This window comes from Pteropus alecto, unplaced genomic scaffold (genome assembly GCF_000325575.1).
Source record: "Pteropus alecto unplaced genomic scaffold, ASM32557v1 scaffold87, whole genome shotgun sequence".
NCBI lineage: Eukaryota > Metazoa > Chordata > Mammalia > Chiroptera > Pteropodidae > Pteropus > Pteropus alecto.
The window spans coordinates 23,002,261-23,027,401 of NW_006443225.1; the positions used below are offsets into that span (position 1 = coordinate 23,002,261).

Below are 25,141 nucleotides of genomic sequence, written 5' to 3' on the forward strand. Positions count from 1 at the left end.
CCTCACCTTAAAACTTGGCCCATTAGCTCATTTTCAAAATCCCATTCTTTTAGGATTTTATGTCATGGATTAGAAACCACTCTCTTCTCGGAGCACAAATATTTTTGGTAATGATCCCACTTAAAGTATTCCCATTTTACTGATACCTTCAGGTAAGAAAATTTAGATATGGGTCACAGGTTTCTAAGGCATGGAGGGGGAGTATGGGGGACAAAGGACACAGACTAGGATGAGAAAAAAATTTTATTCCTAATTTTTCATAAGCTCTAGTTATTTTACAATAAACCTATATATAATGGTTAAGATCATCGCAGCCTAACTTTTAGTGTCTTTAAATACTGCAAATAATGGAGAAATTTAAGATGTTGTTTGAAAAAGATTAAAAATAAACCAAGTTGGTAATCATTCTACAGTGTGTATGCATATCAAATCATCACATTGCACACTTTGAATATATTTCTCAGTTATTCCTCAATAAACAAATCAACTTTTTAAAAAATAATCGTTAATAAGTAACAAATATATTACAAAAATGGGATGAAGGAAATATTTGTTATTAGATTATAGGAATAGTTTCAGTTGGTTTTAAATGGCACAGAGAATACAGCTTTCTGATTAAGTCCGTACTCTGGGTGTTTAGTTTGGTAATGGAAGTTACAGAATACCTAGAAATTTAGTTGATATGTATTTCACCTAATAGTTTTCTTTTTGTGGCTTTTTAAGGCACTTAGTGCTGTAATGCATGAGGACACCAAGCTTCATGCATGGAAGGGAACCTTAAAACAACTTAGCTCTGTACTTCCAGGCCTGGGTGATTTTGCTTTTTAGTCTCCAAGGACGGAAAGTCTGTAGTCTCCCTTCTTAGCTACCCCGATTTTTAAACATCCTGACAGCCAAGATACTCCTCCTCTTGTTTAAACTTCTTGCTGCAATTAAAGTCTATCTCCTTTTTGGTTTCCTTCCGTAGAGAATTAATGTTCTGTTTTTAAAAGTCTTTAAAAATTTTTTCTCATGACAATTGTTAAATTACTCATCTTTTTATTTTTTAAGCTAAGTAACTATAAAAAGAAATCTGTATTCAGGCACTTAATCCAAATCATCCAAAATCTTGTCACCTGACTGTACTTAGGAGGACTAATAAAAATGCACAGCCTTAACCTGTAATTACTCACACAGCCACCTTCAGACGAATTACAGCAAGACGTTCCAAAGAAGTAATGTGGATTTCTTGGAAACTCCGGAACTCACATCTACTATGCTGGTTCCTGGTAATTATCCTGGGTTAACAATGCTTCTGTATCCTTTCAATTGTCTTTCATTTTTTAAAAGACGGAGTGGGGGTGGGGAAAGAATGGTGCTCTCTCCATTATTTCTTTATGTGTCTTAAACTTTGAGAGTGCGGGGAGGAAGTGAATTCTATACTTACTCTTTTTCCTTCAGCCCTTAGTCACCCTACTTGTATTTCTGGCTAGAGTAAACCTATTAGTCATTTGTTGGTCAGCTTCAGAATTTTAACAAACCTGAAGTACGGGTCAAACTGTGATAATTATTCAAATGCTTTATCACATAATTTAGTGAACTGAAAAAAATTAGAAATAAGTGACCCATAGGCTAAAGAATTATGTTAGAAATATTTTTTATTATAATAGCTGTTAAAATATTACTTGTAATTGGGGAAAGGAGAAATGAAAGAGAACTTTGAAATGGAATTGTCTAAGACGTCTGGCCTGGCTGAAGCTTAAGATAATCGAGAGCCAGGCTACTGGTTCATCACCCATCCATTCCATGACTGATTAAACGTGTATTGCTGAGTGTTAATACGTGCAAGGTGCTGGGATGCTTAGCCTTTTTATGAGCACTGACTGAGCTCCCATTGTGAACAAACATTTGTCAGGAGCTGGAGAGGGCACAGAGTAAAAACGTAGTCCCGACAGCAGGAAATAAATACAAGTGTCTGCAGAACAGAACCAAGGACAGGGAATAACCTGGCAGCTACTGCTTGAGTCATAATGTGCTATGTGGATTTAGAGTGGTGATCGCTTCTTTATGGGGTTAAGGAGAAGATGGTCCTTGAGCTGGACCTTAAAAGATGACATTTGGACAGAAAATGGAGAAGCTATTTAAACAGCTTTGAAAACAAATTTTAATGCTTTTCATTTTTCTGTTTCTCACAGCATTTTATTGCCATGGGTTTGTCTTTGGGATATTTATAGTCACTGGGGAAAACATTTTCAATTTTACAATACAGATATATATATACTAAAAATATTATTTAAAACACACCCACTTGCTTGTAAACACCGGTCTTTCTGAAATCGAGATATAAAAGTGTATTTGCAGACTGCTAGCCAGTACTGGGTAGATTAAAACAGTAACGTGATTTTATCTTCAGGGCATTTACCATCTCATTGCTAAGACCTACCCTATTCATATGTAACGAAACCTTTCCAGTTGGACTATGACCGAGTGTCAAAAGATACAGTACCAACAACAGTTGCATAGGAAGAGTACAACCCTGACTCAAATAGTTAGGAAATAGTGACCAACACAGGTAAGCAAGCATGCAGATTAGGGGTTGGGAAAATGGCCTTTTTAAGAGTGGCTTGCACCTTGACATTTCTCAGCCCTGGTAGGTATTTTCATCATTTAAGAAATTGTTTTTCTCTTTTCAGCTTCATGGTGGATCCTGAACAACAACTAGATGTTCCCAGAGCAAGCCCAGTGCTCACCAGAATGTGAATGAGAAAATGCTCTCTGTGCATTTACTCTAGGGTGTGCAGTCTTCTTAAATGTCTTCTATGATTTTTCCTTGTGAATTTTAGCTAACGTTTCAAAGTTCACTATTCTCAGTATCTGCTGTTTTGCAACAGTGTAACCCAAAACCCTTTAGTCATAAAATTCTAATATGTGAAAAAGTATACACTTAAAGGAACACAATTGTGAAAAAACATTTAAAGTGGGAACTTTTAGAATACTACGTCATAGAACAGATTTGTCAAAAACTATAAAGGTTAAATCAGTGTTTGTGATTTTTAAGTGACTGGTTTTCTTAGTGAAGTTTATTCTCCAGTGATGAAAACATTTCTAACTCATGACCCTGTGGCTAGTCACTTCATGTCACTTAAGAAGTTAACACAGTCCCCAGCATGACTGGTGTCCTTATATGCAGATTCAGGTGTGCAAAGAAAAGGTCACGTGAGGACCACAAGCCAAGGAGAGAGGCCTCAGGGGAAACCAAGCCTGCCAGCACCTTGATCTTGGACTTCTGGTCTCTAGAACTGTAAGCAAATGTTTGTCGTTTAAGCTCAAAAAAAAGTTAACACATAACTTTGCATAAAACAACCTTGACTGTAACCTATAGAATTTCTATCCATCAGATTATAAACCAGTTTTTCACAAGTGAACAGTTCTGTCATAGGGCACCCATTTGTTAATGTGACACCATCATATAATTTATTAGCATCATAATTTCCTGTAACGTAAATCGAGAAAAGAAGAGTTTTACTTTGGATCAAATGCCATAAAATTTGAACCAGAGAGCTAACTTTTCTTATGAAAAAGATATTTGTATTTAACAATTTCAAAATACTTGAAAAACAAAATTTTAACCTAAGTGAACAAAGAATATAGAACAAGCACAAATTTCAGGGAAGTAATAGAAGACATCTATTTTCCAGTTTCACTAGAAGAACTGTTATACACTTTGCTGTACAAGCTCATAAATTATTTTTAATTGTGAAATTTCTGATGATAAATGCTGCTAAGTGAAAATCACAGTGCATATAGATATGTTACTCTCTAGTCCAAGTTCTCTGAAACCACAGGTCTTCCAGGAAAAACATTTTTCCTGGTTTTTTTTTTTTACTGTTAGAAACCTCAAGAAAAAAGGTCAAACTAATTTTTAAAAGATAAAATTTTACCTACTTTCTCAAATTTATTTATGGAATATTAACTTTTATTAATACTTTTGTATACCCTCAGTCCTCAACCTAAATTTTTTCATAGGCTCTACTGGACATAGGTAACAAATTTTGACATACACACGTGTGTGTTTTGGGTCACTTCTGAAGATGAGAAACACTATAAACAACACCTGGCTCAACTTTTAATTTATGTACAAAGCAAAGAACAGTGATGGACATGTACATTGATTATGCACACTATACATATGTACAAGGCAAAGAGAGAATAAAACAGTCTTTGCAGTCTCATTTTGACTGTATATAGTAGGAAAGGATCAAAGACTGAGACCTAGGGGGCTTCTGACATTCAAACTCTTCCCTAAAACACTGGTTATAAATGGTTTCAAAAATACAAATTACAGTGTAGTTCTGGCCAGATCCTCTCAGTATCGGATTCAGAATGTGCAGCCAGTCTCCCAAGTAGCATGGTCCTGTGACTAAGAGAGCTCAGCCCTTAGTAACAGTGCCATGTGGGAAGGCCTTCAGATCCCAAATTTGAACAGGATCAATTGTTTTTTAACTAGAATCAAAAGACCTTGAGAATAGGCAAATAATAAAGCAAACCAATTTAATTACATGGCAATTCTGACCCCAGCTCTTATAGAATATAGATGTATTTTTGTGTGAGAGCATGTCTGTGTGTGTGTATCCACACACGCGACAAAACAAAAACAAAAACAAAAACAAAAACCCTGGCCCTAGGTATAAATATCATTTTAAAGTAACTGATAAATTTATGGTTAATGTTTTTTTCTATTTAAAAAACAATCTATCTCTAGGGAAAAAAGTAATGAAGAGTAGGGTACTAAAACACCAAGATGGTAAACCTATCCAAAACTAAAGCTTGGGTCTGGTTAAGAAGCCCGAAGACCAGTAAAGAAAATGGTACTGGTTCTAAGAGTTCAGAATTCAATTTAAGATAAACATCCTGCCAAAAGACGGCCTTGACGGCCTTAAATGCCTTCCTATAGAAGGGGGATGAGAGCATCCGAGCAAACAGAAGTAAGGAGAGTTTACACTTACCTTCACTTCAGCAGTATTTGTTGACACTGTGCTGGAAGAAATTTTTTTTAACCGTAACATTCAGAGTGACAAATCTCAGACTTGTATAAAACTTCTAGGGGCTAAAGTTTAAGCCAAAAAATTCCTCATCCATACATGTTCTTGTTATAAGAAATTACAGAATTAAATCTTAATGTAATAATTATTTGCAAATGCCTAAATTTTTCCTCTTTGGAAGTATTTTTCAGTTACTCAACTTCTACTGTTCATATGGTCTGATTAGGAACACAAATAGCAGCTATTTTCCACCTTCGGTTTTATTCACTACCATTGTTTCCAAATCATCGATCTTTGCTAGTAATTATGAATCTTAGTGTTATTAAAAACCTAGACAGCAATCACATTTGAAAAGAAATGCCTATTAAAATAGTCTCCCTCCTGTCATCGAAAACTCTGCGTCAGACACCCTGAACTGCTCTAAGCCTCTGCAGATATTGTAAAGGTCCTTTTGAGTGCTAGTCTGAAATCAGTGTGAAACAAAGTCAACTTTAAAAGCATCAAGAAATTATGTACCATATATACATCACAGCAAATACTTTATATTTGAGAATCTTTACAGCTTATATTTCCATTATTAAAAACAAAAAATTGCAAGTAGTGTGCAAATTATAAATACAGTCTTCCTACTTCACTAACCACATTTTTACTTGCAAATGTTTCTGCCCAATTTATGCAGGAAAACTGCCTGCAGAGCTGAAACTGATTAGAAAGTTCTTTAAAATATCTCTTTCTCATTTTAGGAGAAACCAAATACCCAACCGTCAAAATTTAAAATAAATTGAATTGTCACCGTCCATTGCAGTTATTGTTTTGAGATCCACTTCATTTGCAGGTGCCCAAAATATAAAACAAATAATTCTTTATCTTCAAACTCATTTGTTCTTAAAATGTTACTTAAAACTTTGGTTGTTTTCCTGTAATATAAAAGAAAGAAAAATTTATAAGACTGAATGAATACAGTTTTACTAATTTGTTCATCAAACTAAATACCGTGGCCCTACTAAGTGTTTACAGACCTAAATGCATGTTACTATAGAAATTATTAAAGTAACTGGAATTTGTCATATACAACAATTCTTCTGTGTTTAATAAAACATGTAATGCATTTTTAAATATTAGATTGTACTCTAAACCTGTCATTTTTGTGGTACATAGTTTTTAAAAAACGTTAATGCATAAATCAAAATGTGACTCAATTCTAATGTATAAGGTTTGTTCAAAATAATGAGTATGTCAAACTTTTACTTATGAAATAAAATATTAGAGATGGAAAGTCTGCATTTGAAAAAGTAACTGTTTTATATAGCATGGAAGTTTAAGACTCATTCTTATAGACCAAGAATCATATGTTCCTAAGATCTCTGAACAGGTGGGAAAATTTAAACATCATTAAGGACAGTTTTCCATTTTAAGTAGTCTTGTGTGTGAGGGCCTATGAAAAGTTTAAATTCCTGCTCTAATTGTGAAAAGAATTGGCTGAAGGCCTGCAAGTTAAAATTCAAAAAACTGTAAGGAAAAAAGGCTATGAAGTCCAGAGGTAGAAATCCCCCAAAATGGAGACACAGAAGGTAATCTGTATCTCAATTTGAGCCATTTTCAGCACACCTATATTCTGAGCTCGTCTCAATAGAAGCCTAATTGCGTTTTTAACCAATATAGTGTTTATGAAAACTTGAAAATAAAGATCATGAAAGATGAAAAAGAACATTTACTGAACGTATAATGAAAGATATGCACCATACCAGGTACTCTGAGTCATTGTTAGGATTTAACGGTGGAGATTTTATCCTTATCTGCAACTACAAAAGTGAAGCTCAGAAAGTTGACTGTTCTAAGCATGAACAGGACACAGTACACAGACCAACCCAAGCCTGATGCCAAAACTCACATTCTTCCAATCAGTATCCGAAAAGATACATGCACTTACTTTGATGGAATATGATGAGGTGACAGATATAAAAGACTAAGAACAGCAATGACATGCTGAAGAAGAATATGTGGGATGACTTTTACTGTATAAAAAGACTAAATGAACAGAATAGAGGGCCCAGAAACAGACCACATATGTTGCCACAAAAGTGGCAGAGGACTCACCTACTTTTTCAGTAAATATTGGTAGGGTGACGGGAAATCCATGCAGAAAAAAAAACACTTCTACCCCACATCATATAACAAAATCCACTGCAGGTGGATTATAGAACTTAATTGGAAGTTTGAGAAAATACAGCATGCTCTTTTCATGACTTTTTAACAATTTTTCTTTTTTTTTAGGCGAAGCAACCCTTGGTTGACCTCACAGATTACAAGGACCTTGTCAGCTTACAATCTCTTATTTTTTATTTACGCCTACAGCACCTGGTCTTCCTAGGTGGTCTCTCATCCAAGTACTAATCAGGCCCGACCCTGCTTAGCTTCTGAGATAAGACGGGATCAGGCTTGTTCAGGGTAGCATGGCTGTAGACAAAGATATTTCTTAAAATACAACTATTATGTTCTAATTCTTGACCAAAGGTAATTACTTATAGTACTTCATTATAGTATTTACTTAGATTTATATACTTTTCTCAATTATATTTCACAAGGAGAATAATTAATAATTGAGAGAGAATCAAATGATAATATTAAAGAAATATTTTGGAATTAAAACAAAATTAGGAAAACTACCTACTGGTTTTTGAAGTACGATGGGATGATCAGGCAGAAAGTCTGGTTTTTTTCTGCAGATGGAAACACTTGAGAGCTTCAATAGGAAATCTCTGCTGTACTTAATTCTCTCTGCAGGTATTAAACATCAAATGTAATGTTATAAAACAAAGAACTCTCTCAGATCACATTTTTGCTCAGTGCTTTCTGGATGTCCCTTATCTGTCCATTTTTAAAAATGAGTAGTTTCTATGCAAAAGAAAAGGTGGTGGGGGGTGGGGCATGCCTCCCATTTTCTTTTATAAGGAAAGGAACGAAGCCCAGTACCCAAGGGAGAATGGAAAAGAAAGCCGTTTCAGAAAGTTAGTAACACATGGCTTCTTTCATGTGGTTATTCAAGTCCAGTGAAGCCATCCCATGTTACAGAGTGTAACAGCAGTAACACCTACTAGATGCGTCAGATCCTGCCAAAATGAAACCCTAATAGGCCTAATCTTTATATTAATGTACTAAAATTTTAACACAATCAAAAACTTCAAGATTTATCATACACCTACTCTGTGTCGGGGACCATGGTCAGATCAGGGACTGTGCATCGGGGACCGTGTGTCAGGCCGGGGTTCATGCTTCAGGGATTGTGCTGGGTAATGGTGAGCAAGATCCAAGACAGGGTCCCTATCTTCATGGGAGTCAAGTATCTGTGAATTTCTCATCAGACAGTATCACTGGGGCCAGGAACAGTGGCGCAATATCCTTAAAGTGCTGACAGAGAAGAACTGGCAACCTGGAATTCCATACTGTGAAATGAAAAGATAGATATACTGCTCTCGGTTCCTGACACAGAGCTCCGAAACCCCTTGGAACTTCCTGAGGGACAAGCAAGTGACCAGATGCAGAGTTCAAAACACTAGTTAAAAGGATGCTCAATGATCTCAGTGAGAACTTCAACAGAGAGAGGAAACACAATAAAGAACCAGTCGGAAATGAAGAATATAATAACTGAAATGAAAAATATATTAGAGGGAATCAACAGTAGATTAGATGAGACAGAGGATCGAATCAGTGATTTGGAAGATAAGATGGTAGAAAATACCCAATTAGAACAGCGAAAAGAAGAAAGAATTCAATAAAATGAGGACAGTTTAAGGGAGCTCTGGGACAACATCAAGCGGACCAACATTCTCATCATGGGGTACCAGAAGGAAGAGAGAGAGAGAGCAAGGAATTGAAAACCTTTCTGAAGAAATAATGACAGAAAACTTTCCTAACCTGATGAAGGAAATAGACATACAAACCTAGGAAATGTAGAGAGTCCCAACCAAGATGAACCCAAGGAGGCCCACACCAAGACACATCATAATTAAAATGCCAAAGGTTAAAGACAAAGAGAGATCTTAAAAACAGCAAGAGAAAAGCAGTTAGTTACCTACAAGGGAGCTTCCATAAGACTGTCAGCTGATTTCTCAACAAAGACTTTGCAGGCAAGAAGGGATTGGCACAAAATAGGCAAAGTGATGAAAAGCAAGGACTTACATCCAAGATGACTCTACCTGGCAAAGCTATCATTTAGAATCAAAGGACAGATAAAGAGCTTCCCAGGCAAGAAAAAGCTAAAGGAGTTCATCTCCACCTTTTTTAAGAAGAAGAAGGGGAAAAAGATTAAAAATGGGAATAACAAAAACGACAATAACTACATATCTATAAATAATTACTTTAAATGAATTAAATGCTCCAACCGAAAGACATAGGGTGGGTGAATAGATTAGAAAACAAAATGCTTACATATGCTGCCTACAAGAGACTCACTTCAAATCAAAAGACACAGACTGAAAGTAAAGGGATGGAAAAAGATATTTTATGAAAATGAAAGAGAAAAAAAAAAAAACTGGGGTAGCAATACTTATACCAAACAAAGCAGACATGAAAACAAAGGCTAGAACAAGAGACAAAGAAGGATCCAGTTATCCCACTTCTGGGTATTCAAGAAACCCAAAGCCCTGAGGGCAGGCCGCAAGTGCTGGGAGAAGACGCCCCGCCTTCAGAGATCCAGTTCTTAAGGGGAGACGGCAACATCCGTAGGTCAGGGGTGGAAGTGGGGCGGGGGGGATGGAATTAAAGAGGGGAAAAAAAAATAGTAGCAAACTGATTTCTGCAATACATTAAAAAGGTCGTACACCGTGATCAAGTAGGATTTATTTCTGGATGCAAGGTTGGTTCCACATCCACAAATAAATCGACGTGATACACTACACAAACAGAATGAAGGGTAAAAATCATACAGTAATAGCAATAGATGCAGGAAAAGCATTTGAAAAATCCAACATCCATTTATGATAAAAACTCTTAGCAAAGTGGGGATAGAGGGAACATACCTCAACATACTAAAGGCCGTGTATGACAAATGCACAGCTAATACCACACTCAATGGAGAAAAGCTAAAAGCTTTTTGTTTAAGTTCAGGAACAACACAAGGAAGTCCAATTTCACCTTTTTTATTCAAAATGGTACTGGAAGTATTCTTACAATAAAGAAAGCTACAGAAAACGAAACGTTATTAAGAAAAGTATTTACTGAAAGAAAATCCCATGTAAGCACACCTGCACAGTCCAGCCCATGTTGTCCAAGGGCCCACTGTTTAATGCTGGGCCAACAGCAACTTCACAGAACAGAACAACACGTACACCAGCTCAAAATTTTACATGATACAGAAGATACAGAAATAGAAATAAACCTCTGCCTTGTTTAAGCCACTGCTATAATGGTCTTGCCTTTAGAGCAGTCAAACATACAGCCCAATCCATATGGACAGAGATCAACCAAAGACTATAATAACAGGTTTACAGCCAAACAAATATTAACTCCCTATGAAAGTTAACACTCTCTTATGAAATTTAGGAACTATGATAAAAATTCACCTTTTTTAACTGGAGACTGATGTTGCTGTTGGTCATTAAGACCTTGAGAAAAGGCTTGCATTCCATTCGTCTTACACTGTTGAAAGAAGAAAATACACTTTTTAACTAAGGCTTAAAATTTTTATATAACTTTTAATATCCTAAAATATTTTCCTAAACAATCAAAATAGTAGCCAATGCACATTTTTGGGCTAAAGGATAAACAATATCTAAGTGTAATTATTAAAAATGAGCAACAAAAATATCAAAATACATTCACATGTATCTAACAATTTTTGTCATAATTATTTTCAAAAGGGAATATAAAACCAAAGATGAATGATATGATCCAAAAGATAATTATAAAGTAATTAAAAACATTTTAATTCATGAAAACAACAGATATTTATTCACAAAAATCTGCAATAAAACTATAATATTTACTTTTTTTATTTTATGTAGATCCTTGCCAGTTTACATGCATATAACTGTTCACACACTACCTTGGAAATAAGGAAAATAAAATCTCGCTTCATCCAATGAAGCAGAGAAATAAGAAACACTGGCAGAGCTCGTGTCCTGAGAAGAGGCCTTAGCCCAGTTTTCCAGTTCTACTCGCAGAATCACCTTTATTATGAGATTGGCTAAATAATTTGATGACGTGCTAAAAATAAAACAACAATAGTATTTTAATTCCTTTTCTTCTGATTACAAGCTCGCCAAGAAATATTCTGATTACAACTTAGCTTCCCATGAATCTCCCTAGAGCAGATAATACACTAGAACAAAGACGAGAATCCCAGAGTACAAGGCAGTCAGATTTCTCATAAAATAATGGGTTTTCTGATTTTATAAATCAGTTTCACATACTTGGTCAATACCGCCTACCCCCTAAGAGATGATCTCCTCTTTTTTGCTGACAAAAATCAAATTTACAAACACTCAGCTAGATCCTGGACCGTGGTAATTCCCTAAGGTAGTTTTCCTTGGAGATATCTATCCTTAAAAATGAACATCTTTACTCCAGCAATCACTGTATTAGCAAGTTGTAGGCCAGTCCTCAAATATCTGTAAATTCTACCCAGGTGATTCTGCCAAAGTCAGAAGGTTAACGAAGAATAAGGTAATTCTACATTACTGAGACATGAGAATAAGTCATCAAAAAAAAGCAAATTTGATAATGCCAAAAATTTGGTTTTCCAAAGTTCTTCCTGTTAGATTTAATAAACTATAAGAATTATATGTTCTTTTTAAAAATTAATTTCTTAAATTTGAAAATTTCACCAGAGGCACACTTCACTATCTTTGTAACATTACTTAAATGCAAGACCTAAAATCAAACTCAAAAGTAAACTGGGAAGTCGAATGGATAAGAAAACAAGACCCCTGCCTATAAGAGACTCATTTCAGATTAAAAGACACACACAGACTAAAAAGGAGGGGATGGAAAAAGATATTGCCTCCATGGACCTAGAGGGTATTGTGCTGAATGAAGTAAGTCCGATAGAGAAAGACAAATACCACATGATTTCACGTACATGTGGAATCCAAAGAACAAAATAAACAACAACGGAAACTGATAGATACAAAGAATATTTTGGGTGGGGAGAAGGAGAGATGGTGAAAAAAAGTAAAGGGATTAAGAAGTAAAAATGCATAGATACAAAATAATCATGTAGATATAAAGTGTAGCATAAGGAAAATAGTCAACAATGTTGTAAAAAAGACATATGGGGGAAGAGGGGTACTAGATTTAGTGGGGTGACCACTTCACAAGTTACATAGATCTCTAATCACTATGCTGTACAACTGAAACTAATATTCTTGTGTGCCAACTGTAATTGAAAAAAAACTCACTGAATTGTACAATATAAATATGAGCAACTAAATGTCTATTATATAATACTTCAATAAAGCTGGGAGAAAAAAATTTTTAAAAAGTGATCAAGAAAACAATCTCTTTTTAAAATACTTAGGCACAAATTTAACCAAAGAGGTGAAATATCTATACACAGAAGACTATAAGACACTGATTAAAGAAACTGAAGACGATGTAATTAATGGAAAGATATCCTGTGTTTGTGGATTGGAAGATTATTAAAATGTCCAACCACCCAAAGCAATCTACCGATTCAATGTACTCCCTACCAAAATGCCAATAGCATTTTCCATTGACACAGAACCCTAATATTTGTACAGAACTACAAAAGACCCTGAGTAGCCAAAGTAGTCCTGAGTAAGAACAAAGCTAGACGCATCACACTTCTTGATTTCAAACTACATTACAAAGCTGTAATAATCAAAATAGTTTAATACTGGCATAAAAACACACATAGACCAGTGCACTAGAATAGACAGCACAGAAATATACCAACACATATACATTCAACTAATCTTTGACAAGAAAGCCTAAAATACACAATAGAGAAGAAATAGTCTCTTCGAAATATAGTGTTGAGAGAATTGGCTATCCACATGCAAAAGAATGAAACTGAACCCTTGTCTTACACTATAAACACAAACAAATTCAAATGGTTCAAGATAAATACATCCAAAACCATAAAACTTCTAGAAGTAAACAGGGGAAAAGCTCCTTGACATTTGTCTTGGCGATCTTTTGGATATAATACGCTCAAGCAACAAAATCAAATATAAATAACTGGAACTACATCAAACTAAAAACCTTCAGCACAGCAAAAAAAAAAAAAAATCAACAATGAAAAGACAAACCTACAAATGGTAAAAAGTCTTTGCAAACCATATATGTGATATGGGATTAATATCCAAAATATATAAGGAACTCATACAACTCAATAGCAAACAATCAACAGGAGGAGGACCTGAATAAACATTTCTCCAAAGCAGACATACAGATGGCCAGTAGACATATGAAAAGATGCTCAACATCACTCTCAGGGAAATGCAAATCAAAACCACAGTGAGATCTCGCCTCACACCTGTCAGAGTGGCCATCATCAATAAATCAACAAACGAGCGCTTGCGAGGATGTGGAGAAAAGGGAGCCCTCGTGCACTGTTGGTGGGATTGCAAATCGGTACAGCCACTATGGAAAACAGGATGGAGGTTCCTTGAAAAATTAAAATAGAACTACCACATGACCCAGCAATCTCTCTTCTGGATATTTATCTGAAGAAATCCAAAATACAACTTCAAAAAGTTATCTGCACCCCTATGTTCACTGCAGCATTATTTACAATAGCCAAGATATGGAAGCAACCTAAGTGTCCATTAATAGATGACTGGATAAAGAAGAGATGGTACATACATACATACATTGGAATATTACTCAGCTATTAAAAAGAATGAAATTTCTCCATTTGCGACAACATGGATTGACCTAGAGGGTGCTGTGATAAGTGGAGTGAGTCAGACAGAGAAAGACAAATACCATATGATCTCACTTACATCTGGACCCTAAAGCACAAACTAAGTGAGAAAACAAAACAGATACAGTTATGCAAACTTCTCTTAAAAACTCTGAAAGGCCCACAAATCCCAAACAAGCAGCACCTGACCTCAGCGTGCCCCATACCTCTTCTTAAGCAGTCCCAAGTCTAGCACTAGCAGAAACTGACCTCGGTTCCCAGCAGAGCCTCTTCCAGGCACCTCCAAATCCAGCACAGGCAGCTCCCAATCACGAATCACTTTGTAGCTCCTACCAAGTAGCCCTGAGCTGGCACAGGCAGCAGCTGCCCTTAGCCTGTACCCACATTCCTCCCAAGAGACCCCGGAAACAACACACCTGGTAGCCTGCTTCAGGCCACACCAAAACACCGCCCACTTACCGCCACAAAAGACATGCCCAAAGGTTGGACTCAGCACGCACCAGAGCCCTGCTAAAGCGAATCCGTTCCAAGGGGTCAGCCTCTACCCAACAGCTCGGCCACCGCAGTCATGGCCAGCACTCACCACCAGTCAGCAACAGGGTCAGTTTCACCCACTGACATGCCAATGGCAATCCACACTCAACAGCAAAAGGAAAGCACTCACATGACGAGCACCACTGGAGCACTCGACTCCAGTGCTGAGGGAGACTGCAGCGCTGGGCCCACAGCACACCTACTACTTCAGCCCCTCCGGCAAGATCGGTAGACAGAGCAGATCTACCTACCAGTAAAAACAAACACAGGTGGCCAAAATGAGGAAAAAAGAAACATGTTCAAAATGAAAGAGCAGCTCAAAATTCCACAAAAAGAGACAATGGAGACAAGCCATCTACCAGATTACAGAGTTCAAAACACTAGGTTGTAAGGATGCTCAGTGAACTTAGGGAAGAATAGCTGACCTCCGTGGAACTTCAACAAGGAGATAGGAAACATTAAAAAGAGCCAGTCAGAAATGAGGAATACAATAACTGAAATGAAGACGACATCAGATGGAATTGACAGATTTGATGAAGCAGAGGATCGAATCAATTCAGAAAAAATGTTTGACAAAATGCAGCATCTATTTATGATAAAAACTCGCAGCAAAGTGAGAATAGAGAGAATATACCTCAACATGACAAAGTTCATAAATTACATACCTAGGGTAACATCATACTCAATGGTGAACATCTTAAAGCGTTTTCCTTAAGATCAGGAATAAGATAAGGAGGTCCACCTTCACAACTTCTATTCGACATAGCATTGGCAGGAAAACAGACACAAAAACCAATGGTAGAGAATTGAGGGCCCAGAAATAAACTCACACATATATGGGCAACTAACTCATGACTCAAAGCTAATATACAGTGGAGAAAGGAAAGTTCTCCAGTAAATAGTGAAACCAGACCACTATTTTACACCATACCCCTAAATTAACTCAAAACAGATTAAAGACTTGAATGGTAAGTCCTGAAACAACAAGATATATAGATGGCCAATGGGCATATAAAAAGATGTTCAACATCACGGATTATTAGGGAAATGCAAATCAAAATCACAGTGAGATATCACCTCACACCTGGGAGGTAGAATGGCTATTGTCGAAAAAAGAAGAAACAACAAGTGTTGGAGAGGATGTGCAGAAAAGGGAACCCTCGTGCACGGTTGGTGGCACTGTACATTGGTGCCGCTGCTATGATAAATGGTACGGAAGTTCCTTAAAACGTTAAGAATAGAACTATCATATGATTCATCAATTCCTCTTTTGGGCATTTATTTGAAAAATACGAGAGCACTAATTCATAAAGACATGCACCTCTATGTTTGCTGCAGTATTATTTACAATAGCCAAGATATGGAAAAAACCTAAGTATCTCTTGACAGATGATGGATAAAGATATATATTCATTTGTGAAAACACGGATAGACCCTGAGGGTACTATGCTGGGTGAAATAAATCTGAAGGAAAAGAACAGAAATCATATGATGTTACTGATATGTAGAATATAAAACAAAAAGCAACACACAAACTAATGAAACAAAAGAAAAACAAACTCATAAAGAGGGGATGGGGGCGGGAGGAGGGCGAACTAGGTAAAGGGAGGGTCAAATCTATGCTAATGAAAGGAAATCAGACTTTTGGTGGTGAGCACACAATAAAGTATACAGATACCAAATTATAACGTTGAACACCTGAAATTTATATAATGTTATTAACCAATGTTACTTCCATAATTTTTTATTAAAAAGATTTAAAATTTTTGAACTAAAACATTACCAAAAAATAAGTCTCTCGACCATATTCCCAGGAAATATTTGCTGTGCATGTAAGAAAAATAATTAGAACCCAGAATATATTTTTTAAAAAATATACATCAAGAAGAAAAAGTTGATCTCCCCCCCCAAAATGGACAAATGAAAAGAATTAGCAGTTCACAAGACTAAATCCAAATGGCCAAATTAAACATATGGAAAGATGCTCCACTTCACAAATAGAGAATTAAAACTTAAAACCAACAAAAAGATATGATTTCTCACCCATTAAATAAGAAAAAAACGTTAAAGTCTGACAATAACAAAGCAAGAACGTAGAAAAAGCAGAGCCTTCATGTGTTGCTCATACAAATCTCAGTGGAGAGTAATTTGGCAGTGTCTGATGACCCAGTAATTCCACTGCAGTTTAATACTGCAGAGAACCTCTCAAACATAAATGAAATGTAACATATACTCAATGTTCACTATAGCATTTACTATAAAATAGAAACGAGTACCATGCCCATCAATAGAAAATGGAAAAACGTGGCATATTTATACATATGATTCTTCTGTATCATCACATATAGAACAGCTGTGTTCATTTTAATAGTTGTCTAGTATTCCACCTCTGAATATACCTATGACTGTGCATGCATAAGCTACTTCTGGAAGTATCTAGATCAGAAATTGGTATAATAGCTACTTCTGTCCGAGGAAACAGGTGACAGGGGAGACAGAGATCGGAGGGAAACTTTTCAGTAAATTCCATTTTGTATGTTTTGAATTTTAAACTTTGTAATTATTTTAGTCAAAAAATTAAATTAGAACCTTTAAAATATAAACCTAAATGTGAAAAAAAGGCAAAAACAATATTATGTATATAAAACAGTTAAAACAATTCTATTCATTGTAGCAAAAGTATTAATATGTTCATGAAAACAATAACTGAAGATAGTCATCTTGGAGAAAGGCGGGAAGGAAATGGCTTGGTGGAGGGATACATAGGGGTTTTACCTATATGATGTTTTTTAAATTTTCTAAAACAAATATAGCAAAATGTTTAGATTTGAAATGCTGGGCAACAGGTATAATGAATGTTTTACCCTCTTTAATATATACTTGAAATATACCATAAAGTTTTAGAAAGTATATAAAGCACTTAGCATAGTACCTGGCACGCAACAGCCATCTAACAAATATCACTCTCTCCAGTCTGTAAGCTTCATTACGTTATAATTTCTAAGACTTACTCTGTTAACTCCACTTTGTAAGTACTGAGTGTTGCATGGATACTCATTTTGAAAGTTGAAAGGGAATACTGCTCCTGTTAGGAGAGAGAAAAAGAAAACTAATTTAAATATCCATGTCTTCAATAAATGACCTAACAGCATCTAAAAACCTGAATTATCTGGGATACTCTAGGCACTGTCTGAAAATGTTTTCTGAAGGCTCAATCATTCAGCACTATGAAGTGGCAGTCACTGTCTTAGGGGATGGGTGTGTCAGTGTGAAGAGTTCAGAGATAAAAGAGTTCACAGTCTATTTTAAAAGTCAAGCTCATAAATAATGACTATAATCAAAATAAATAAGTTCCATAAGAGCTACAGAGAAATGCTAGGGGAGAGTTGAGTGGGCTTTGAGGTACGAAGGAAGGCTTCGCAAAAGGAAATAATTTAATCTGGGTCTTGAAAGAGATTTCTTTGGGGACGTGAGGTAGACAAGGACTATAGAAGTATGTAGAGAAAAGCCAAAATATTTTACTAAACTTTGTCTAATAAAACCCTACTCTTGTCTGGATCTTAAAAGGATATGATTTAATGAGAGAGCAGGGCTACCATCCCACCCCCATTAACTCCTGTAAAGGGAAAGGATCAATGAGAAACAATCTGTACAGACGAGGGACCGGAGGGCAGTGTAGAAAGGCAGGTCACAGAAAGGAGCTGCTGACAATGGCTCTGTATCCTTCCCGTCAAGATAAAATCCGAGTCTTGACCCTACGCCACTGCTTCTTCAGCACATGAGACGGACACGGCATCAGCATTGCTAAGCCAGGATCTAAAAGATCCATTGATTTAATGTCTGTCTTAAGTCACAGCTGTCTTCAAAGGAAACGTGACCAAAGTGGAGATATCTTCCTGATAGGAACCACGGACAGGAAAACAAAGGACTGAGGAATTGGTGCCATTTGTATATTTTCTGCCTCACCTGTAAACTCAATAAAAGGGCTATTTTTCCTTTTACTAAGTAGCCCATTATTTAGTTGAACTCATGGACTAAAGAGAATTCATTCATACACATACACACACACACACACACACACACACACACACACACACACACACACACCCTAAAGTAGAATATAGAAGCCGTTCTGGCAATAAGTAATAAAAAAAATGAAATGGTTATTATGCCAATTAAAGAACTAAATACAAAATATTTTAAAAATTTGTTCAAAAGGTTTTATGGGAAAAAGAAAAATTTTCAACTTTGGATATATTTTGTTTGTTTGTTTAGATTTCTTGAGAAATTAGCATTGTTTCAACTCCAGCACAGCCCCTAATCTATAAGTTTTGTTTTGTTCTAATCTTTTATTTTTCTACAGTTACAAGTATTTTTTTAAAAAGCTAATCCTCTCTACGTCATGACTGCTCTGCAGTGATCAATCACAGGGCACTGAAAGTTATTCTGAAAGAAGACAGTTAACCATAAAAACAAGACATAAAAAAAATACACACCAAAAAATACACAAAGTTGCTCTCAGATCAGAGCTATTATTCCAACATTTGTTGGTCTGGTAGACTATGAAGAATCCTTTTCTTTAGTAACACCTTTAAATTCTTCCAAGGAGATCAATAGTTTTCATTATTTCTTTAAATATCCACGGTAAATAATTACTTCACCTATTATTTAGACTTTAAAATACTAATTAGCCATCAACCGATTAATATTTAAAGATGTGTACCCTATTTACTCACCGGGAGGAGAAGTCAGATGGCGAACAGGTCTTGCTGGTTGAAGCGGTTTACCAATCAATTTTTTGGTTTCCATTATCACAAAGACCTTGAGGTTCCATACTTTAGGAGGGAAAAATACATTTTTATCTTTTAAACAAGATAACCAACATGCTTTTATATACAAATAACCACAACATTCATTTGAAGATACCTATTTTATAAGGTAGAAAACACAGAAGCATTTAAAATAATATACTACAACCTTAGACCCCTTTACAGCATCTGTCACAACTGAACATTCTCTTTTAAAATATTTTCCTACCTTAACTTCCCTCTTTTTTTGGTTTGTTTCCTATTTCTTTGCCTCTCCTAATTTCCTCTCCTGATCCTTCTTCTTTACTCCAATTAAATTTAGGAATTCTTCCAAATTTAGCTTTGGTTCTCTTAGTTAACCTTATCCATTCTCGTTATTGTAACTATCACATGATAGATATCCAGCATCAACCTCTTTTTTAAAATTTGTTTATTTTTCCTCCTGTATTCCTGAAGATCATCACCAACTCCCTCAGACCACCGTTAAAGACACCTTCAGTTTGATATTCTAAATTAGAGCCCACACACCAAAAACCAGTCTCTAATGCCTGTCCATTCTACTCCCCAAACCTCTCTCAAATCTATCTTCTTTACTCCCACCACTACTCTTAGTTCCATAGTAGTTCTTACTTCACCTCCCTGGTCACCCCGTCTGATCTAAATATTCCCTCTCCCTGTGTTCCTGGGACAGTAAATATGTCCACATCATGGTATTTAGGGAAGACTGTTCTACTGTAATGGCTAATTTATTTGTCTTTTATACTAGGCAAAAGGGAGAAAAAAGATTCTTCTTAAATTGAACAAATTGGTGAATACAGCCTCTTTTCTCTCCAAACTATAATCCCTTTACACACACCCCCGCTTAAACTTCCGCTCCCATCCCCTCCTGGATTATTAATAGTAGAAACAGGAGCCAGCATCCATGTGCCATGCACAGCAAACCATTTACCTAAGTTAAATTATTTAACATTCAGGAAAACTCTATAAAGTAGGCACTATTATCAGTTAGAGCTCAGGTCTCAGGTCAGCCTACTGGGGTCGTGGCATGATTCTACCACCTAGTTACAACAGCCTCCACCTCCTCGGTTCGATGTGAAGTGCCAGCACAATGCTGGGTCCACAGTAAGAGTTCAATAAATGTCAGCTTTAGTTTTTTATCCCAATTTTAGATAAGGCTTAGAGAAATTAGGTAACTTTCCCAAGGTCACAAGAGTCTAGGAAGTGGTGGCTATGCCCGTGCCCAGGCCTCAGCCAGCACCCGACAGGCGAGCTAGCTCTTACCTTTCCTTTCAGCTCACAGCCAGGCAGAGCTGTCTGACTTCTGGTTCAGTGCCCTTCTCGCGCGCACAAAGCCTCCTGTACCCGCTTCCATGGGTACTTACTGCACTGGCTGCATTACTTGTTATCTGACTATTACATTACAGCCTTGTCACTGAGGTACATCTCCGGTGTCCGCCAGTGTCTAGCACACAGTGGATGTTCACTAAATTGTTGAATTCATAAATGTTATTTTGTTGCACCATACAGCTGAACATTCAGGTGCTCTGTCTGGAGGTCCTTTTTTCTCCCTGCTGCTCATCTTCCAAATTGCTATTCATCCTTCAAGACCAAAGTCAAGTTCTTGCTGCTTCCTTAGAAAATATCCTCACATCTCAACAATAACATTAAATAATAGTTCACATAGTTCTCTAGTTCCTAACAAACAGTTAACAGTAAAATAATAATAACAATAACAACTTCTCTGTCCTCCTACACTGGCCCCTACTATATTTTATCTCTCAATTTTCTAAAATTTATACTAGTATATTTATAACAGTCATACCTCAGAGATATTGTGGTTCCGGTTCCAGACCACTGTAATAAAGCAAGTATTACAGTAAAGCAGTAAAGTGAGTCACAATCTTTTTGATGGTGGAGGGTCTTGCCTTCCATTTATAAAGTAAAAACCACCTACCTGTGAAGCGCAATAAAACGAGGTATGCCTGAACATGCCTGTTTGATTAGACCGAGGTAGCTGAGGCCAAAAAGACTAGACCTTATTTATCTTTGTATCCTAATATCTGCAAACCCAGTTTTACTAAATAAATTTATAAATTTAAATACTTCCTAAATATAACTAAAATCGTCTAATGCCTAATTGGGACACAGTTTTTCAAATGTTGATGCCTATCAAGACAGTCAAAAGCAAAACTCCACCTGACCTGGCACTGGCTCACCCAGAAAGAACTGAAACCACATGCTCTCAAGCAAGTCATCGGTCTCAGCAACTGTTTCCCTATGTATAAAATAGGGTTAGTAACGGCCTTTTAGCTCCAAAGACATGCTTTCATATATTGAAAAATACCTTTGGATGTAATTCAAATGTTAAAATCATAAACCTATAAACAACCTCTCAAAGTCAACAATGATAAATAAGCACAAAAGTTACTTTTTCCTGAATTTTAGAGATAAGCAAGCCAATACACAAGTTAACATCTATCTAGCTTTGTAATGTGTCTGTTAAGAGATATTTTAGCATGGATGGTAACAACCTTCTAAACTAAACTAATGCTGTATTTGCTGGCAATACAACTTTAATATAATAGGAAAGAAAAAAGTTATAAGCACACATAGCCAAAAAAAAAAAAAATACTTCAAATATATATTAAATATTTTCTATGGGGAAGGAAATATTTAAAATGAGGACCAAAAAGCAATCTAATATTGCCTAATTTAATGTTTATCCCAGCCATTTTAATTAGGACCCTAATACTAGCATGCAGTAACTTTCCATCCTGTTTCCCACATGAAACTAATGAATCAGAATACAATCGAGTGCTCTGGCACACACTTTCTTGTTTTTCATTGCTCAGCTGAAACTGAGTTGATAGGTTGTAAAGTCTCTTCCAGTTGCTGAGCAATGCAAATCCACAGTATTCAAACCAGGGATTTTCAAAGGTTGGGGAGTTACAGAACTATCATATGATTGTGCAACACAAGTAAATAAACGAAAAATAAAAGAACTTTTAGTACAATCTACCCTTTTCAATTTCTAGTAGGAAAACTACAACAGAGGCTCCCAAGTGCATAGACACTGACATTATAGGGAATAAGTGTGGGGGACATACTACATAACAGCATCATGTCTTAAACAGTGCTATTAAAGGAAAAGGCAAGTATTTGTAAGTAATGATTACTATAAAACTGATCCACAGGATCATAATCTATGAAGGACAGAACTCCACAAACCAAAGCCTAATTCTCAGTTTATATTAAAAATAATACAAGATGTAAGTGAACTATAAAGTCAGCACATAAAATAACATCTTAAAAGCTAATGCCTGCTTCACGCACTGAACATAGAGCTCCTATAGCTTCCTTTGGAGGGCAGGCATTTCTATCAACTGTGAGGAAAAAAAAAAAAAAATGGCTGCAAAAGAAACAGAATCCCACCTACGGCATTGGGTAGCAAGTAGTGAACCTACCATAAAGTTGTCTTTTAAAATATAAATATATAGTTATGTGGTATAAATACTTTTTAAAGGAAATCCTGATCCAAGTCTCAGAAAATTCATTCTGTTAATACATGCCTAGCAATGGTTAGTGAATAAAGCTCTTTTTTCAAGTTTATACTTAACAAATCATCCTACAAGACTGAGTGGTATGAATAGAATATTGGTCTGCTAGTCAGGAATCTTAACTGTTGGCTGTTCTACATCTCACAATACTAATTAAATTTTAGTTTCCTTTTTTTGTTTTTTGTTTTTTTTTTTAAAATCAAGTTAAATATAAATCCTAAGGACCCACCAATTCAGAAATTACAAATTAATTTAGAATTTTCTACAATATAGTACATTGATAATAAGCACACACTGACCAACTTAGGCACAATCTTATTACCCAACGCATACTATTCTTTATTTATTAAAAATTCCATTTTTTTGAGGTCCTATTACATGCCAAATGCTCAACATATATTACTTTCATTTCGTTTTGAACCATGCATTTACTGCTGTAGAAAATCATTAGTAGTCACTTTACGGATGAGAAACCAGTGACTGAGAAAAATAACATACTCAAGTTCACATAGTTAATAACTGGTACAAATGAAGACCTGACTATAAAGTTCATGCCCTTATCTGTAAACGTGGGTGTTTGGTGAGTAAAAGAAAGCCCTCTGACTGTCCACTATTCACTGTGGACATTTCCTGTATGGATACAAAAATTTAATTATGAGTAGGGACATCTACGTATAAAGCCTTGCTGAATAAACTGGTATGTGCTAATAATTTCCAGTTCCTCAATTTACAAGTTTTCTTAGACTACTAAGTAAACTATGAGATGATTATGCTTTCCTCATTCTTTAGACATGGTACACGGCCATACTAATCATAAATCACAACATAAGAACTATACTATGTACCGTATTTAAAAGCTGGGTACCATAGTTAACTTTTCCAACTTGAAATTTCTTTAAAAACTGCTGATGGTTCCACTGCAGGTGGGTAATAAGTTCAGATAAAATTAAAGAAATAAGCTGAGAGAAGTGAAAAGACCAGCCTTTCATCTACCTCACGTATATTGCCCACATGAAAATCTGTTAAGATTTTAGACTTCAAAATAGTACTTTTACAAAGTGAGGCTTCCTTGAAACTGAATGCCGCTTGTAAGTTAACAGCACATCCAAGCATCCCTCAGAGACACTGCAGGTTGGCTTCCAGACTGCCTTAATAAAGTAAGTGTCCCCAGAAAGCAGCTGTCATCTTTTCGCTCACTTGTGAAGCGCAATAAAACGAGGTGCTCCTGCGCTGATAAACGGACAAATGAAAAGTAACCAGGAAAGTATGCGGGAGTTACTCAGGTGATGAAAGGCCTTTGATATCAGGTTGCTGTACTCAAGAAAAATCAAAACCAAAATATAAAAAAGTCCTAAGTTCCATGATATTTTCCTTTCCATGCCTTCTCTTTATGACTGACCCCAATATTTTTTTCTCTGTGAAGCATCTTTCAATACAAACACAATTTAACATTTAGGTGGCATAAAATTTTCCAGGTGCTTGTAGTTATCATACCTGCTGTAACTGTCCCTTTACAGTTTTTTTTTTTTTAACAGCTTTGCCTAAAATATCAGTAATTAAAATCTGTGGATACAAATGTTGAATCATCGTGTTGTACACCTGAAACTGCTCCACGTCAATTTTTTTTAAATGGCATCTCTTTACACCTCCAGTAACCATTTCATTTTTTTTCTGTGAATGACCCCACATGGCTTAGGGCTATTTTTTCCTACTGGGTTTGTTTTCTTTTTGAATATAATTTCATGTTATTAGTTGTTACTTTATTAGTAATAAAAACAACTACACCAACGACAGGATCTATTAAGGATGATGCCAGGGCATGGGGGTCAAAAAGCCTCCCACTGCCCGGGCGCCAAGGGCCAGGTCCCGGGAGCGGCCGCTAGGTCCTTACTCTGGGGGCCTGGCTGTGACCCGCCGTGTGAGTACCCCTCGGCAAAGTGGGGGTCCCGGCTGGGCTTTCCCGCTCGGCCACGCCCGCTCCTTCCGACGGGCTCGCTCCCCGCTTCCGCCACCCGCCCGGCCCGGGGACCCAGACTGGGCGCGCCGGCCTCGGCGACACTCGCCTCGCCTCAACTCCCCGCGTGCACCCGAGGAGACGGCGCCCAACCGCCTCCTCACGCCCCGGGCCCGCCCTCTGCCACAGCGGGGCGCGTCCTCCCGGCACCTACCGCCTCAAGCACCGGGAGGACTTGGGCAGCAGCGTCGCCGCGCTCAGCCCAGACGCGGCGGCCGAGCGGCCCGCTGCCCGTCGGAGAACGGCCTCCGCCGCGCGACCACGCGAGGCCTGGGCGGCTGGGGCGGCTGGTGGGCTGGGGGGGCTTGTGGGCAGGGGGC

The 25,141-nt window shown here is 36.8% G+C and overlaps 2 protein-coding genes and 1 pseudogene across 2 annotated transcripts in view; 1 reads left to right on the forward strand and 2 right to left on the reverse strand.

Moving 5' to 3' along the window:
* Window positions 1-4,666, forward strand: part of NECAB1 (N-terminal EF-hand calcium binding protein 1) — an 80,994-nt gene extending 76,328 nt beyond the window's left edge. Inside the window, exons 12-13 of the mRNA XM_015598626.2 lie at window positions 1,177-1,268; window positions 2,673-4,666. Coding sequence (XP_015454112.1) covers window positions 1,177-1,268; window positions 2,673-2,701 — 121 coding nt within the window. The 3' untranslated portion in view covers window positions 2,702-4,666. The remainder of the gene's footprint in view (window positions 1-1,176; window positions 1,269-2,672) is intronic.
* A 597-nt stretch (window positions 4,667-5,263) lies between these two features.
* Window positions 5,264-25,109, reverse strand: CUNH8orf88 (chromosome unknown C8orf88 homolog). The gene is made up of 6 exons (XM_006924065.3): window positions 24,976-25,109; window positions 19,179-19,277; window positions 17,454-17,527; window positions 10,583-10,658; window positions 7,693-7,799; window positions 5,264-5,938 (listed from the first exon to the last, which is right to left on the reverse strand). The coding sequence occupies exons 2-6, from the start codon at window positions 19,249-19,251 to the stop codon at window positions 5,915-5,917; spliced, it is 354 nt and encodes a 117-aa protein (XP_006924127.1). The 5' UTR covers window positions 19,252-19,277; window positions 24,976-25,109; the 3' UTR covers window positions 5,264-5,914.
* LOC112472767 lies at window positions 7,368-7,486 on the reverse strand (annotated as a pseudogene).
* Window positions 25,110-25,141: the final 32 nt, after the last annotated feature.